This window comes from Lepidothrix coronata, unplaced genomic scaffold (assembly GCF_001604755.1).
Source record: "Lepidothrix coronata isolate B3197 unplaced genomic scaffold, Lepidothrix_coronata-1.0 Scaffold1, whole genome shotgun sequence".
NCBI classification, from domain to species: domain Eukaryota; kingdom Metazoa; phylum Chordata; class Aves; order Passeriformes; family Pipridae; genus Lepidothrix; species Lepidothrix coronata.
This window is the reverse complement of record NW_016690181.1, coordinates 10,334,778-10,348,495: the sequence shown is the minus strand read 5'-3', so window position 1 is coordinate 10,348,495 and position 13,718 is coordinate 10,334,778. Positions and strand designations below refer to the sequence as shown.

Sequence of the window (13,718 nt, the reverse complement as noted above, 5' to 3'; positions counted from 1 at the left end):
CAGATTTGTTAGAACTGTGATTTTAATAACCCCATCCAGTGACAGTACCTATGGAAAGGTAACTGTAAAATACATTTGAAAAACATATTTAATACATATGCAATCTTGTTTGCTGTTCCATGATTTAGGGCTCCACTTCCTATTCTAGAGTTCAGGATTGTTCAATTCGGAAGTGTGGACATGAAATGTTTCTTTTGAGTAATCCTGTCACAGCTGCCAGCTAGAGCCCAAACAACTGAATCATTCATGAGCCCATCCGCAGAGCACGAGGCATTCAGCAGAGGAAAGAGCAGGTCAGCCTTTAACTGACTGCTATTAAAAACTTTCATTAAAGTCCTGGAAAAGGGTGGTGGGAGAGGGAGAAAGGAGGAGAAGGAAATAAATTATAACATTGATCATGTTTGTGGAAGGATGATGGAAGTGGGATGGAAAATGCAAGAAAGGACAAAATGTGAGTGAGCCTGGGATATCTCAGTAGGGCACGTTTAAATGGGACAAGATCTAATTTAGGTAAATATAAAATAGTGCCTAACAATGCTCAGCATATAACAGAGAATAGCATGCAAGAGAGGAGCCATAAGAGCTGGGCTTGGAGGGACATGCCTTCAGATGTCACTTTGTAGTGACATTAGCTGTCATTTCAGTCTGTGAGGAACTGAGCTGACACGTTCTAGGAATGGAGATAGCAGTTGGAGTCCCAAAACCTGAGCCTTATGCCTCACATCTCAGGCCATCACTGTTTAATGCTGCATCCCAAAATGGGCAGCAAGAAATCAAAGTGTGTAAAACAACATGGGAAAGCAACTAGTCACTAAAGACTGTTTGAGAGGGTAAACAGCTGACTAAACAGGAACTGGAGAGAAGGGAGAAGGCAATCATGGCTCTGGAATAACTGAACACATTTCTATGGTGGCAGATTCCTGGGGTAAAGGGGTTCCAGAATTTTGAGCAAAATAAGAAATATAACCCTCACCTGTATATAAGTTCCTGCAGGCAATGGAACTCCTCCAGCATAGCAGGAGATATGTAGATGTAGGTACACACACATACGGTCACAGCTGTAAAGCGTCGCCCCACACCTCTGCACCCTGGAGTCAGTGCTTGCTTTGGGTTGGCCTCCAACCACAGAGGAGTGTGAGGGGATCAGAGCAACCCTCATGTTTCCCCCATGGCAGCCAGGGACACGTGCTACAGTCATCAGTCACATCTGGGACTGCAGGGGACAGGGCTGGCTTTTGCTGTCCCAGTGTGGGGAGACAGCAGCCACTGGCAGGATCAGGCCCTGTCAGGGCACTGGGCTCTCTTTACACACTGTGCGAGTAGAAACTGCTCTTTGCTTGTCAGCAAGACAATTCACTGCTCAGAAAAATGGAGCCTGGAAATACCTGATGCTCAGCAGCTCCTTTTCTGCAGGCGGGAGCTGTAATCAGAAGAGGGAAAGCTGCTGATCCTGATGGCCTTGGCACATGTAGCATCCTTTCTGTTAATGCAAGGCAGCGGGAACGCAGAAGGAGCAGCCTCCTTTTCAAGGAGTAAGAGGACTTTGAAACCCCAGTTTGCCTGATGGTCTGCTGTGCTGGAATAAGTCACTGAATGCATTTGGTGGGCATCGGCATCCCTGCTGTGGATGTAACTATAGCTCATTTAAGGGCATTATGCTCCCATCCCACAAGGGATTTGTCATTTTTGAAGGCATCACATGAACCTGCTGCCCATTGTCTCCTTGGCCAGCTGGGTGGTGCCATCGGCACCTTCCCTCCTGACCGGACTTTGGCGAAGAGCAGGGACAGGCAGACGTGCTCCTCCTGCAGGACCAGCTCCCGGGGAGACACGGCGCAGGGCCGGCAGCCCGCGGAACTGCTCTTTAATAGAGCCCAGAGCCCCCACAGCAAAATCGGCTGGGCCAAGAGAAGCTGGGAGTCCTGCTCATGCACACCCGTGCCCCAATTCAGCAGCAGAGCTGCTTCAGCCAGCTCCCGTCGCTGGTCCATGGTGAGTGACAAGGAGCAGCACAGAGCACCCAGCATCTTCTCCCACGTGCACATGGAAACCTGGGGAGGTTTTACGGCAGGAAAGGAGAGAGCATTCCTCTGCCAGTTCCCAAACAGGCTGCATTTGTCCTGTCCCGACAGGGAGAAGAGTATCACTGCCCGAGTCTCGACTTTTTCTCTCCACCACTACAGCTGTGCTTAATCCCAGCCCATCAGGAAAACAAGGACATTACAACCACTAAGAACAGAGGCTTCACAAATGGCGAAAGAAAGGGCACCAAGGCCTCCCTGCAGGGAAAATTCCTCTCGATTAAACGGCAGGAGAAGAAAAGGCAGGTCTGTGAACTGGTTTGGGGTTAGAAGCAGCCCGGCAGGGGAGCTTCATAAAATACCTGTGTCTTCTTTGAAGCTAAAGGAACAGGGTGACTGCCCACAGCTGGACCCTCGCAGAAACTATTTACTGCTACATCTGTTTTCCCTTTCATTCCCGAGCAAATTGTACTGACCACTCGGGCCCCCCAGGAGAGCAGACCCCCGGCTGAGCTAACTGCTGAAAAGGGCAATTAGCACACTCCAGATCTCCAAAGGGGAGAAGCCTGTGCTCCTGCCTCGAGAGAGGTGGCAGCGTGCAAGAGACCTGAGGCTGTGGGCCCGCAGGGATGCTGTGAGATGGTAATTGCACCCTGATCACAGACACTGCAGAACCCACCCTGCTGTGATCATGCAGAGTGTCGTAATAAGACAATGCCTGCCTGCTAAAACTCGCAAATTGAGTCTTAGAGTTTTTTTTAAGAGCTGATTTTAGGCAACATTTCAAACAAAAAGAGAAATCCCTTTTAAGCAATTGCTTCATGCTTAAAGACACTGTGCTACAGACTTCACAGACACCACCCTGTGACAGTCTTGTAGAAGGGGTGCTAATTTCCCTTTGGGGGTGGAAAGGGTGGCCACACTGCACCCCTAAGGACACAGAGGGGAACAGGACAAAGCGTAAGGAAGAGTGCTGTGGACATTTCTCTCTCTGTGCAGCAGAACTGTTTGGACACAGCACGGAGCCATCCATGCCACCTTTTGCACCTCCACTGCTATCATGCAGGCAGGAACCAGCCTGTCTGCCCCTCCAGCCCCACTTCGGCAAACAGCTCTCCGGCGCAAGCCCTCCCTTATTCGTTGTGCTCCACTTTAAACTCACCTCTCCTGAAAACAGGGCTTGGGACAAGGTCTTATAAATGGGTCAGGACCACTTTCCTGTCTTACCCAACGCATCCCAGGAATGCAGCTCCCTCCCCTCAGTAGTAAGTACCACAGCAGGGGCACTGTCTCACCTCGCCAATCCTGAGGCACCCAGGCCTGCCTCCTCCGCACAGGCAAACACACTTGGTGGTGTTTTTGGCAGAAATCCCGGCTCCGAGCCGAGTGCTGGCCAGGTCAAGCTGTCAGCCTCAGTCTTGCGAGACCAGTGCCTTGCCGTAGGCATGAAAATCAGGCGCGTTGCCGGACCCGGCAGGAGCGACCCCTCTGTTCCGGCTGCGGGAGCAGCGGCGGGACCTGCGGCCGCCCCTGGGGCTGGAGATAGCGCCGAGCCGCGAGCGCCACCGCGCGGCCGCGCCCCGCACCTGCGGCCGGGACAGCGGCACGGCCGGGACCCGCAACGGGACGTTCCCAACCCTAAATCCCAAACGGCAATAACAGAGGGCACACGCCTGCTCCCTCTTTTTGAGATGCAAGGTGGCCACAAGCTACTCTACAGAGCACAGAGCAAACACTCAGAGTCACAGAATCGTTAGCGCTGGAAGGGACCTCTGGAGATCACCCAATCCAAGCCCCCTCTGGAGACAGGGTCACCTAGATTAGGCTACACAGGAATGCGTCTAGGTGGACATGCAGCATTGTTTCCCCTTTTACTCCTAAGCAAACTGTACACAGGACCCAGCACCCACACACGCCCTGCTACCCACTGTGGTAGGAAGAGGCTGCCCCATTGCAGTAGTCCTTGTCCTTTGTAGCCAAGGGGGAAAAGGGGAAAGATTTCCACTGTCTTTGTGGTAAGTGGAAACAGCAGAGCCCTGAGCCAATTGAGAGCCTCAAGTGGTCTTCTGAAGCAGACCTGACTAATAACCACAGGTGGCAGTAGGGCCATCACGGTGAATTTGGATGTTACCTGATGGCAAAGGCCCTGTCGCGCCTGCCTCAGAGCTCGGCCTGCGACAAGGAGGTGTAGCCTGTGTGACAAGGGTGAGAGCACAGACCCTGCAGCAGTGTTGGGTGCACACACCACAGCTGATATGCACTACCCCGTGCCCTGAGGTTCTGCAGCTTCAGCCTCTGGTGCCACAGGGAGCAGCCTGCAGCACCCCATGGCAGCACGTCATAACCAGGCTGGCAAGGTCAGGGACGTGGAGCAGATTCTCCCCCAGCTTCCTTCCCAGGCTGGTGCCTCAGACTGGCTTCTTCTGTAGAAGCTGGCTCCTCAGCATCAGGATCTGAACCATCCATAGAACCCACCTGGCATATGGTACCCATTTAATTTTGCTGCACAGAGTCAGTACAGAACCTTAAGCTTTATTTTTCTATTGGCCAGCAACTTAAACTGGGTTAAAAAAAATCCAAAAGCAATGAATATTGTTACACAGAGAAAAAGTATAAAACAACTCAGTGTACAAAAGCCAACGTTCATATCTCATTCTTCCTGGCTTCTCCCAACCCTGTACAATGTCTTTGAAGGGAATGGGCAAAGGCAGCTATGAAGATATGCTTAAGAAACTAGAAATATTGCTTCAAGCAACATGCTCAATATTTTCCTCTTAGTTAGTAGTCAATACTTGTTAAGGAACTTTACTATAAAACAAGAAATAATTTAGAGATTTCTCCTTTAGATCATTACACAATAATTTAGATTTCTTTCCTCTCTTTCCTACTGCTGTGGAACCAAGGATACACCTCAGTTCCTCCACCTCTCTTTTCAGCATTAGTCAAGGATTATTTCTTGGGGCTGATGATGAGGGAGTTTCAGATTGACCTGCTCTGAATTTTAGCATGTCACCCTTTAGTGCCAGTCCAAGATTTCTGCTCTGTGAACCAAAAACCCCACAATGCTGCAAGACCCTTTAGTGGTCTGGATGATTTTGCCTGTGTTGGCTGTCTGCTGCCAGGGACAGGGCTCAGCCAGTATGGCTAAAAGCCCAAAAGAGGGAATAAATTTGTTTACAGAAGTCTGAGCCTGTCTTCACTGCTCAGAAACACCAAAATCCCATGGCCCTTGCTGCTTCATGAGTATAATAGGCACACCAGGAATGAGGGATGAGAGGTACATAAGATACCATGAATTCAGGCTGAGAACCTGCTGGCACCAAGTCCATGGCAGCAGTGATGTCTGTGTCCTGTATGTGTGGCAATGGATTTGCCATCCCAATGCACAGACAATATTTAATTAAAATCTATTCCACTGCAGCAAACAGTTAACCTAACACTACCAATTTACCAAGTATACTGGGCCAGCTGGTTCAAACTGACTCTCCTGACTTTCTCAGCAGTAACCAGTAAAGTGGGCTTCCAGATAAAGCCAGAAAACCCTCAGCTGATTAATGAGGTCTTTGGAGGCTGATAAAACATTTGTATATATTCATTTCCTGCCCAAGGGAGGCAAGCCTGGAGGGTTTAACTAGAAAAATCAAGCCAAGGGCATGTCCCTACATGTATGGTAACAGATGAAGAAGGTATTTCCCCTAACTGAACAGGCCAAAGGGAAGCAAGATATGCCAGCCCCACAAACAGACCAGCTCTTCACCAAACCTCAGCAGGGGATAGGTAGGAGGAAGTGTGTTCTCACTTATGCTAGAAGACAGACAGAATTAGAAAGTAGTCCATCATCTTTGCATCAGAATTGGTAGGAAGAAAAAGGCCTCTTGTGGCTCCTAATGGCACTGTGTTGGGGGAAGCTTCAAGGAAGAGGAGGAAGTGCTGAGAAATCCTAAGGCACTCACATCTTGGCAACATGAGAGTCACCACCAGATTTCAGCTGCACCAAGCTGTGCTCCCAGTTAGCAGGACAAGTAGCTCCTGCCCCACTCAGCCAAGCAGGCATCCTCTCAGATGGAAAACAACTGTGTTAGGATGTTGGTGTACTCTTCGGAGGAGGGAGAGAAATCTTCCATGTATGAGAAACTCAGCTCTGACTCCAGCTCAGCACAGAAACATCATCTGTCCTCAGTGTCAATGCCCAGTGCTGCTGAGCCACTTCTCAGAAAGCAAACCGTGATTCTTGTACAGCATTCTGATAGCTTCATGTTGGCTCAGGAGAAGCCTCAAGAGAAGTGGCCTTGGATAAATCTTGCTTCATAGTTATAACAAGGGACTGTTTCACTAAAGCTTCTAGCAGAAGATCCACAGCTCTTTTGTTTCTTGACATGGAAGAGGACCCGCTGAGCTCCCGGCTGCCTTGTACACAACAAGGAGGGTGACTTTCCCCCAGAGGGGCAGGTAAGGCGGTGCGTGGTTCTAAAGGCATTTAATTATAGAGCCAAGTCCTCAGGTTACAGACACTTTGGTGGTGGTGATGGAGAGTGGTCAGGTTGGCAGGTGCTAAGGGAAGTGGCAGAAGGGGAGCAACAGCGTTCCCACAGCTATTAATATGGTTCTGACTTTAAACTCTTGTACAAGCAGCAGGTGAAAATCATCCCAAAGATCTACAGAGTGAAAAGAGAAGAAAGAAATATATGAAAAAAGAGAATGGATGCAGCGGAGGCAGCCACTTGCAAACTAGCAGTCTGGCCTCTGGCTGGTGAAGCAGCCAGCTCCCGCCTGGCGGTACCACACTCCAGCTTGCAATAAGCAGCAGGAGAGAACGTAATCTGTGCTAATCCTTGTAATTAACCACCAGTAGCTTCCTGGGGTGTAATTTGGCTGCTTTCCAGAACAAAGGGGAAGACGACGAACTCCCAGACACATCTGCATCAGGAAAAAAAATATCCTGTGCTCTCCTCTCTATTTATAGATATGGGACACCCATATCCTACCCTTTTATTCATCACCCTCTCCAAAATAATGACAGACCCACAGGGCTGCCATTCAATATGACACAGCTGAGGGAGAAATTCTGGATGATTTAGGATAATCCTGAGGAGCCGGGGTAGGAAGGCCCCTCCGGTGGAGCGGCTCCCCCGCTGGGCGGGCAGTGACGGCACATGGCCACACGAGGGCTCCCTCGGGCTGCCGAGCCGCCGCCATGGCCGGCACAGCCCTTCCCATGGCCCGGGCAGAACTGTCCCCCTGGCCCCGCTGGATACCTGCAGGGAATTGACCACACTGGCCGAAAGGCTTCTGCTTTGGAGCTGGTGAATCCTCGGGTCCATGGAGTACCTGGCAACTTCTTGCCAGGCAAGGAAGGGCAATACAACACCAGATGTTTTTCCCATCCCCTGGCTCAGGGGTTCCTTTAACTTCTGCCCAGCAACCCCAAAACTCCACCCATCCCTTTTACCTGCACACAAGCAATGCTGATCCCCACTGCCCCAATAATTTTCAGATGCTCTTGAATGAAGTTTTCCAGCTTGGTAATGCAACCGCTCTGCAGGGTGAAAGGAGGGACATGGAAAGTCAGCTTCACTTTAACCTCTTGTTTAATTTAGTCCCATGGTTGTGACACGTGAAAGCAACATTATTGAAGGTGGTGTCTGTGAGCAACCTCTTCCCCCAGTACCACTGGAAAAGCGACGCAGATGATGTGAACTGCATCACGTTTTGTATTGCTCTGGACCAGTTGGCCCAAGAACCACTGAACAAACCCGAGGTGGCTGCTGGCTGGGCAGGAGAAATGCAGAAAAACCTGCCACATCACACAGAGCATGCCACTCTTCTCTCAGATACGTGGAGAAAGATTCCCTCACTCACTGCCTAGCACATGTCTGGGGAGGATATTTACTCCTGTCAGGCCAAAAGGCCAAGGAAACGCTGCTGAGTGGATACAGTACAAAATCACTAAAATAACAGGAACCTTTTAAGAGGAAATTCTTCCCGCTGCTATTTATGACAGCAGCGAGTTTCGGTGTGAACCTGGAACACCAGGCTCTGGCTGCCTCTGCCTTGCAACTGCATCCTTGGCTGGCATCATGACCTTTCCCTCCCTGTTTCAGGCCCAAGTTTTTATCGTCAGAAGGCAAAATTAAATCAGCAAGAGCATTCTCTGTTGCTCTGTTTGGGTTTTTTTTCCTTTAAATAATTAAACTGTTTAACTCTTGAGACAGGTTTTCACTGGAAACATCAGGGGGATTTATTGTGTAGGCTACAGCAGTGCCCCAAGGATGCTGGGGGCCCTCTTGCCCCAGGAGTTTACAGCGAACACACACACATGCAGCCAGAAGGAAGGAGTGAGCACACAGCCCTCCATGGAGGGTTGGCAAATGCCTCATTTTTCCCACACCAGCATTAGATTTTATAGTCAGACCCAGCTGCCCTGATATGAAGTAGATACTCCTGTTCCCTATCTGACCCTTTTCTAGGTTTTCCTTCCCCAAAGCCACTTAAATATTTTATGAACTCTAAGACTTCACATCATGATATGCAGCATCTGACTGTGGATCCAAACTTGCTCTTTCAGCTTGTTCTCCTCTTCAGGTAGACCAAAACATCTGGTAGCCTACAGGGCCTCTCTTAATGCAGCTGGGCAGCTGCCTCCAGCTTCACCTAGCACAGAGAGAGGATGGGAATTGCCAGCCCTGCTCCTCAAATGGTTGTGGGTTTCCACTCTCGGAAACACCTCATCAGCTCGTGGACGCTTCCTGCACTACTTCCTCATTGGGTCTTGCCCAAAAGGCAAACCTTATGGGAAAGCCTTCTTCCTGAAGAACCACAGGAAGCTGTGTCAAATGTAGGACTTGCATCCCAAGTCTCCTGCCAGAACCAACAACCTCTCCCACTTTCCCCATTACTAATGTACTCAGTGGTAACAAATATAATTTAGTATTTTTCCCTATACCTACATATAAATTAATAGCCTAGATGGCTGAATGCTCAGCTAAAGAAATGAATTCAGCTTTCTAAGGCATGCTACAGACTTTGAAGCCTACTGATATACCTTGCATTAATAACCCAACACCCTCACTCCCTGCCCACCTCCTTTAGATACTTTGTGACAGGTGGTTCTGAAGCCCTTTTCTCTTTACCTCCTTGTAGATGTTGGAAGGATGGTCTCTTCGCCCACACAGGTCAGTTATCGTCTTACAGCAGCTGTCTGGGACTTTCCGCCCGTTGGCCTCTGACGATTTGATCCACAGGCTGTCAGCCCAGTCCGTGTGGTTATTGCTCCCACAGCACTTGAACTGTACACACAGAGAGCAAAGCCTGAGCCTTCAGCACCACAACCTCCTTCTCCCTCCAGCCTCCCACATCAAGATCTGGACTTCACCCTCCTTTGCAGGGACTCCAGCTATCTCATGGGTTTGGGTTTTTTAGGCTACTATAATTATTAGTGACTTCTGTGTTAAGCATCCCCCAGATGGTCATTAATATCAGGTTCATCTATCCTTCAGCAGCTGTGACTGTTGGTTACTGCTGGGATGAGCTGTAACCAGAGTGCACCTGCAGCTGCCTCAGCTCTTAATCACTGGAGAGTGTTAATGATGGTAACAGGGCAAGTTTAATTACCAGTTACTATCACAAATGCACCTGCTTTGGCAGTACGTGTATAGCAACCCCGCTGCTTTTAAAGTGCCTATGCACAAGGGTCCTTTCTGTGGGAAAACCTGTCAGAACTGTGGCAGCCCCAACCTGAACCACTTCTGAGCCAGGCACAGTGAACAGCAGTGGTGGGAGGGCTCTTCTTTCATTTTATCTTGCTCTCTAGAGTACTGAGAAGTTTAATGAAAAATGTCAGCAATTTCTCCAAAGCTTTGAACTGGGAAGTAGACACAGCTGTCAGAGTGACGTGGCAGCTCCAGTTCACTGGGAGCACCTCAGATGTTGTTTCCCAAGTGCTACTGCAATTCAGTGATCACACCATGCAATTCTGCCAGTTGCATGGCTCAGGCCCTGCACCTCACCCAACTTTGCCTTGAATCAGGACAAGAACATGCACTCAGCATACAGAAGAAATACCTGGAGGTTGGATGTCAAGAGATGCCTTTTGTATGCTTCGTTTTAAGCCCTGCAACTGCATTAGTTCTCTTTGCCTGCAGAGATACTTACCTCCTGCTGCAGTTTGTCTACGGCACTGGTAACACTCTCTTCTCCCTCCTTCCGGTACTTCTGGGTCATGGTGTTCTTCAGATTTTGTTTCAGCTCCATGCTCAGCTGAATGGAAGAGACAAATGGGATAAAATCACTAGGCAAACTCACTCCTTGGAGTGACCCAGAGCTCTGCATGTTTTATTGCCTTTGCTCCAAGGGGAGAGCAGAGCAGAGAGCCCAGTGGAAGCTATAGCTTCCTTCAAGATAATCCTCCAAGGTTGGACTGGACAGGCTTATTTTCAAATGATTACAGATCTTGCCTCTGTTTTAATAACTGGAAGGAGGTGTTTTGGGACCAAATTTCAAACCCTGTTGCACATCACCATATGGCTCCTCACCTTGAATATGTAAGATTGCCAAGACATGCCTGCAACAAAAGGGAATATAAAACTGTGCCTGCTTAAACATGAATATGCCTGTGACACCATGTGCAGTCTTCTCCCTCAGCCTGGGACAAAATACTAAAACCCAAGTCACTCTGTCCAGGAGCAGGAAGAAATCAGTGTCCTTGGCATCCTGGACTGAAGCCATATAGTTTGAATACCTCTTGTATTAGCTTCAAAAAGGATGCCACGGGAGGGAATTAAGTGTGTGACTGCATAACTACTGCAAGGCCTTTCTTGGTAATAGAGAGATGAAATCTGATTTTGCAAGAGCAGAATTTCTGAAAGCATCATCATAAACCACTGGCATGTTCAGGTGATTGGATTCAAACACTTATTCATGTGGAGACTCTTTAAGCTAGATGAATTCTTTGAATTCTTCTCACTCATCCAGACGTCAGCAAAAAAGTACCAAAGAGCTGCATTTTTTTTTTATCATCCTAGCAGATCTTTTTTTTTTTTGTCATCCTGGTTCATGCAGCAACTTTCCTAGACCAGAAAATGTCAACATGATTTTTAGATGGAGTCAATGAATGAAACAGGTGAGCAGCACCTTTTATTCCACACAGTAAGTAGTAGATGAAAGGTCAAACATCCATTTATGCCAAACTGTGCAAAATACAGTCTGGAGTTTATTCTCCCTTTGAAACACTGTTTCTTCCAACCCCATGTGTCAGATGGCGACAACACCTATCTCACAGAGCTGATATGAGGCCTTGTTCACTAATATTTGCAAAATGCTTGGAGATCCTGGGCCGGGAAGCTCTGTGGAAACGCAAAGGACTTAGCGTAAAAGAAAGAAAGAAAAAGGTTCAGCAACTGGAAGGCAAAGGCAAATAAAGGGGATAGTCCATTAGCAGAATTATTGCTTGGAAGAAAAGCAGTTACCTGCAGGCTCACGGGACAGAACTGCAGCATGGAACAGAGATAACAAAAGAACCGGTTTAGACAGACACACGCAAGAAGCCTTAGACACCAAAGCGAGGGCTGAAATAAAAACAGTGGCAAACAGAGCAAGCATCCTGCAACCAAGAGAGAAGGGGGATTTATCGGCCAGAGGGAAAGGGGAAGTGCAGTTATTGATCAAAGACACACTCAAGCGACCTAAAGCACTCAAGGGTACAGTTCCAAATACGCTGTCCCTTATTTCAACCTAAGGATCAGCTCCTCTTCATCCACTGTCACATATGAACCTCATGCCTATGCACAGATGGATGGACAGACCCTGGCTTCCTGCCATGCCTACCAGGATTGATCTTTTCCCGTTAAATATGCACACTCATACCCCAGATCCCTTCTGGGCAGGAGCTAGCGCAGTTCTTTGGCTCCTCACAAACCACCAGGGCCCATCTTAGCAAGGCGAAGCACAGAAGGCCCAAGAGAAAAAGGAATGGCAAGGAATCCTGGCAGTGAAGTCAACAAGATGGGAAATTCAGCTGCTTTTCAGACAGCCACTTGATAACAATCCTAATTTGCCATTTCCAATCAATTTCCAGACATGAGAGCAACTTCACAGGCTGTTTGTGCCTTGGTGGTTAAATGCCCTTTAAAAACAAAGCGATTACTTCAGCCTCTGCTCTCAGCAACTGCAAAAAGTGCCAGGCTAGACCTGCAGCTGTTGGGAGCCTGTGCTCTTTCTCCAGCCCCTCAGCTGGGCTTAAGCTGGGTTAAGTAAAGCTCTCAAAAACTTCTTGACCTGAAAGGACCTTTCAGCTGGACAATGCTTTGTCTTTGCCAGTTCAAAGCATGGCAGGTAGCTTGCTGGATGCAGCAAGCTATGTCCTGAACATACCAAGTGGCACTAATGTGATTTCAGTTGCTTGCACTATGCCTTGAATGGTGTCAGGAGAGTTCCTAGATCTACATAGCACCAAAAACTGTCTTCTACAAGCGTCTGCAGAAAAGCACCAGACGAAGGTGCACCACAGGAAGGAGATGAGCAACAAGGCTAAGCAGCCTCCCTAGAGTAACCACCACTGCTTTGTCTAAACCAGTAAATAATCCAAGGTCTTCTGTATGGGGAGGAGAGTGAGCACTGACATGTGAAAAGGAGAACCACAACCAGACCTAGGTCCCAAGCCTCCGAGACCAATTTTGGCTGGAGAAACGGGATTATAATGAGCTGTTCTCCCTCCCTCGTTTGAGTCCCTAAGGTCTACTGTCCACTCACCTGCTGGTAGTAGATATAGGCCAGGATTCCAGCAATGATCTCCAGGAGAAAGATGCACAGCAGCAATATGAAGTACTGTAAAATAATGGGAAAAGCAGGACATTAGAACAGAATGTAAGGAGATGCTGTGAGCCAGCTTTTCATTAGCTGGTAAAATGCCTGACTGTCTTCATCGATCCTTTCCTCAGCAGTGTTCAAAGGCAGGGGTTGGGATTCAGACCCTGACAGGGTAAGAAAGGAACAATCCCACAGGTTAAGAAAACCACCAAACCACAGGATAGTTGAAAACAAGCACCGGCAAGTGTGAGTTTAACTCAAAGAGCCAGAGGGATATAGAGAGTGGAAAAGTGCAGGCAACTGAGATAAGATCACTGTACAAAAGAAAGTGGTTGCTGGATAACCTGATGACTGCACTCAGTATCATAGAAAACATCTGATTCTGACATCAATACAAAAAAACCCCAACTTTTGCTTGTTTTGATATTGTTTGGGGCATTTTACCAAGTTACTAAGGTGCAATCTATATTATAATGATGATTCAGTAAAGCCACAAAGGAATCATTTTGCAAAGATACAGCAGAGCAGCTAAGCACAGACCACAGATTATTGTTCCCCGTGACTCCTGTGGGACTCAGCCACAGGCTGAGGGGCACTGCTGAAGCGGATGGACTTCAGCACTGCCTCACAGTCATGATTGTGACTATATGTTCTGCTGAACCAGGATCTAGAGGGAAAAGCTTAATATCTCAAAACCAAAGTGAGAAGAACTCCTGGAAGACTAAAAGGAGAACATGACTATTTCTTAAAAGGGCTTAATGGCAGTGACATGGAAAGGGACATGCCCTACTTACCAGAAGGAGAATTATATGGACAATACCAAAAACTGTTTGGGAGGCCTATTCCTGTAAACAAGTAGGGAAGCCAAACTCATGAGGAATATGTATACTAGAT

General features: G+C 48.2%; 1 protein-coding gene across 3 annotated transcripts in view; it reads right to left on the bottom strand.

The window, feature by feature from the left end:
• Window positions 1-4,518: 4,518 nt before the first annotated feature.
• Window positions 4,519-13,718, bottom strand: part of CD151 (CD151 molecule (Raph blood group)) — a 34,329-nt gene continuing 25,129 nt past the window's right edge. For all 3 annotated transcript variants that reach the window (XM_017812613.1, XM_017812603.1, XM_017812619.1), the window contains exons 5-9: window positions 12,768-12,842; window positions 10,173-10,277; window positions 9,152-9,307; window positions 7,471-7,557; window positions 4,519-6,676 (exon numbers count right to left, since the gene is read on the bottom strand). In XM_017812613.1, coding sequence (XP_017668102.1) covers window positions 6,617-6,676; window positions 7,471-7,557; window positions 9,152-9,307; window positions 10,173-10,277; window positions 12,768-12,842 — 483 coding nt within the window. In that variant the 3' untranslated portion in view covers window positions 4,519-6,616. The remainder of the gene's footprint in view (window positions 6,677-7,470; window positions 7,558-9,151; window positions 9,308-10,172; window positions 10,278-12,767; window positions 12,843-13,718) is intronic.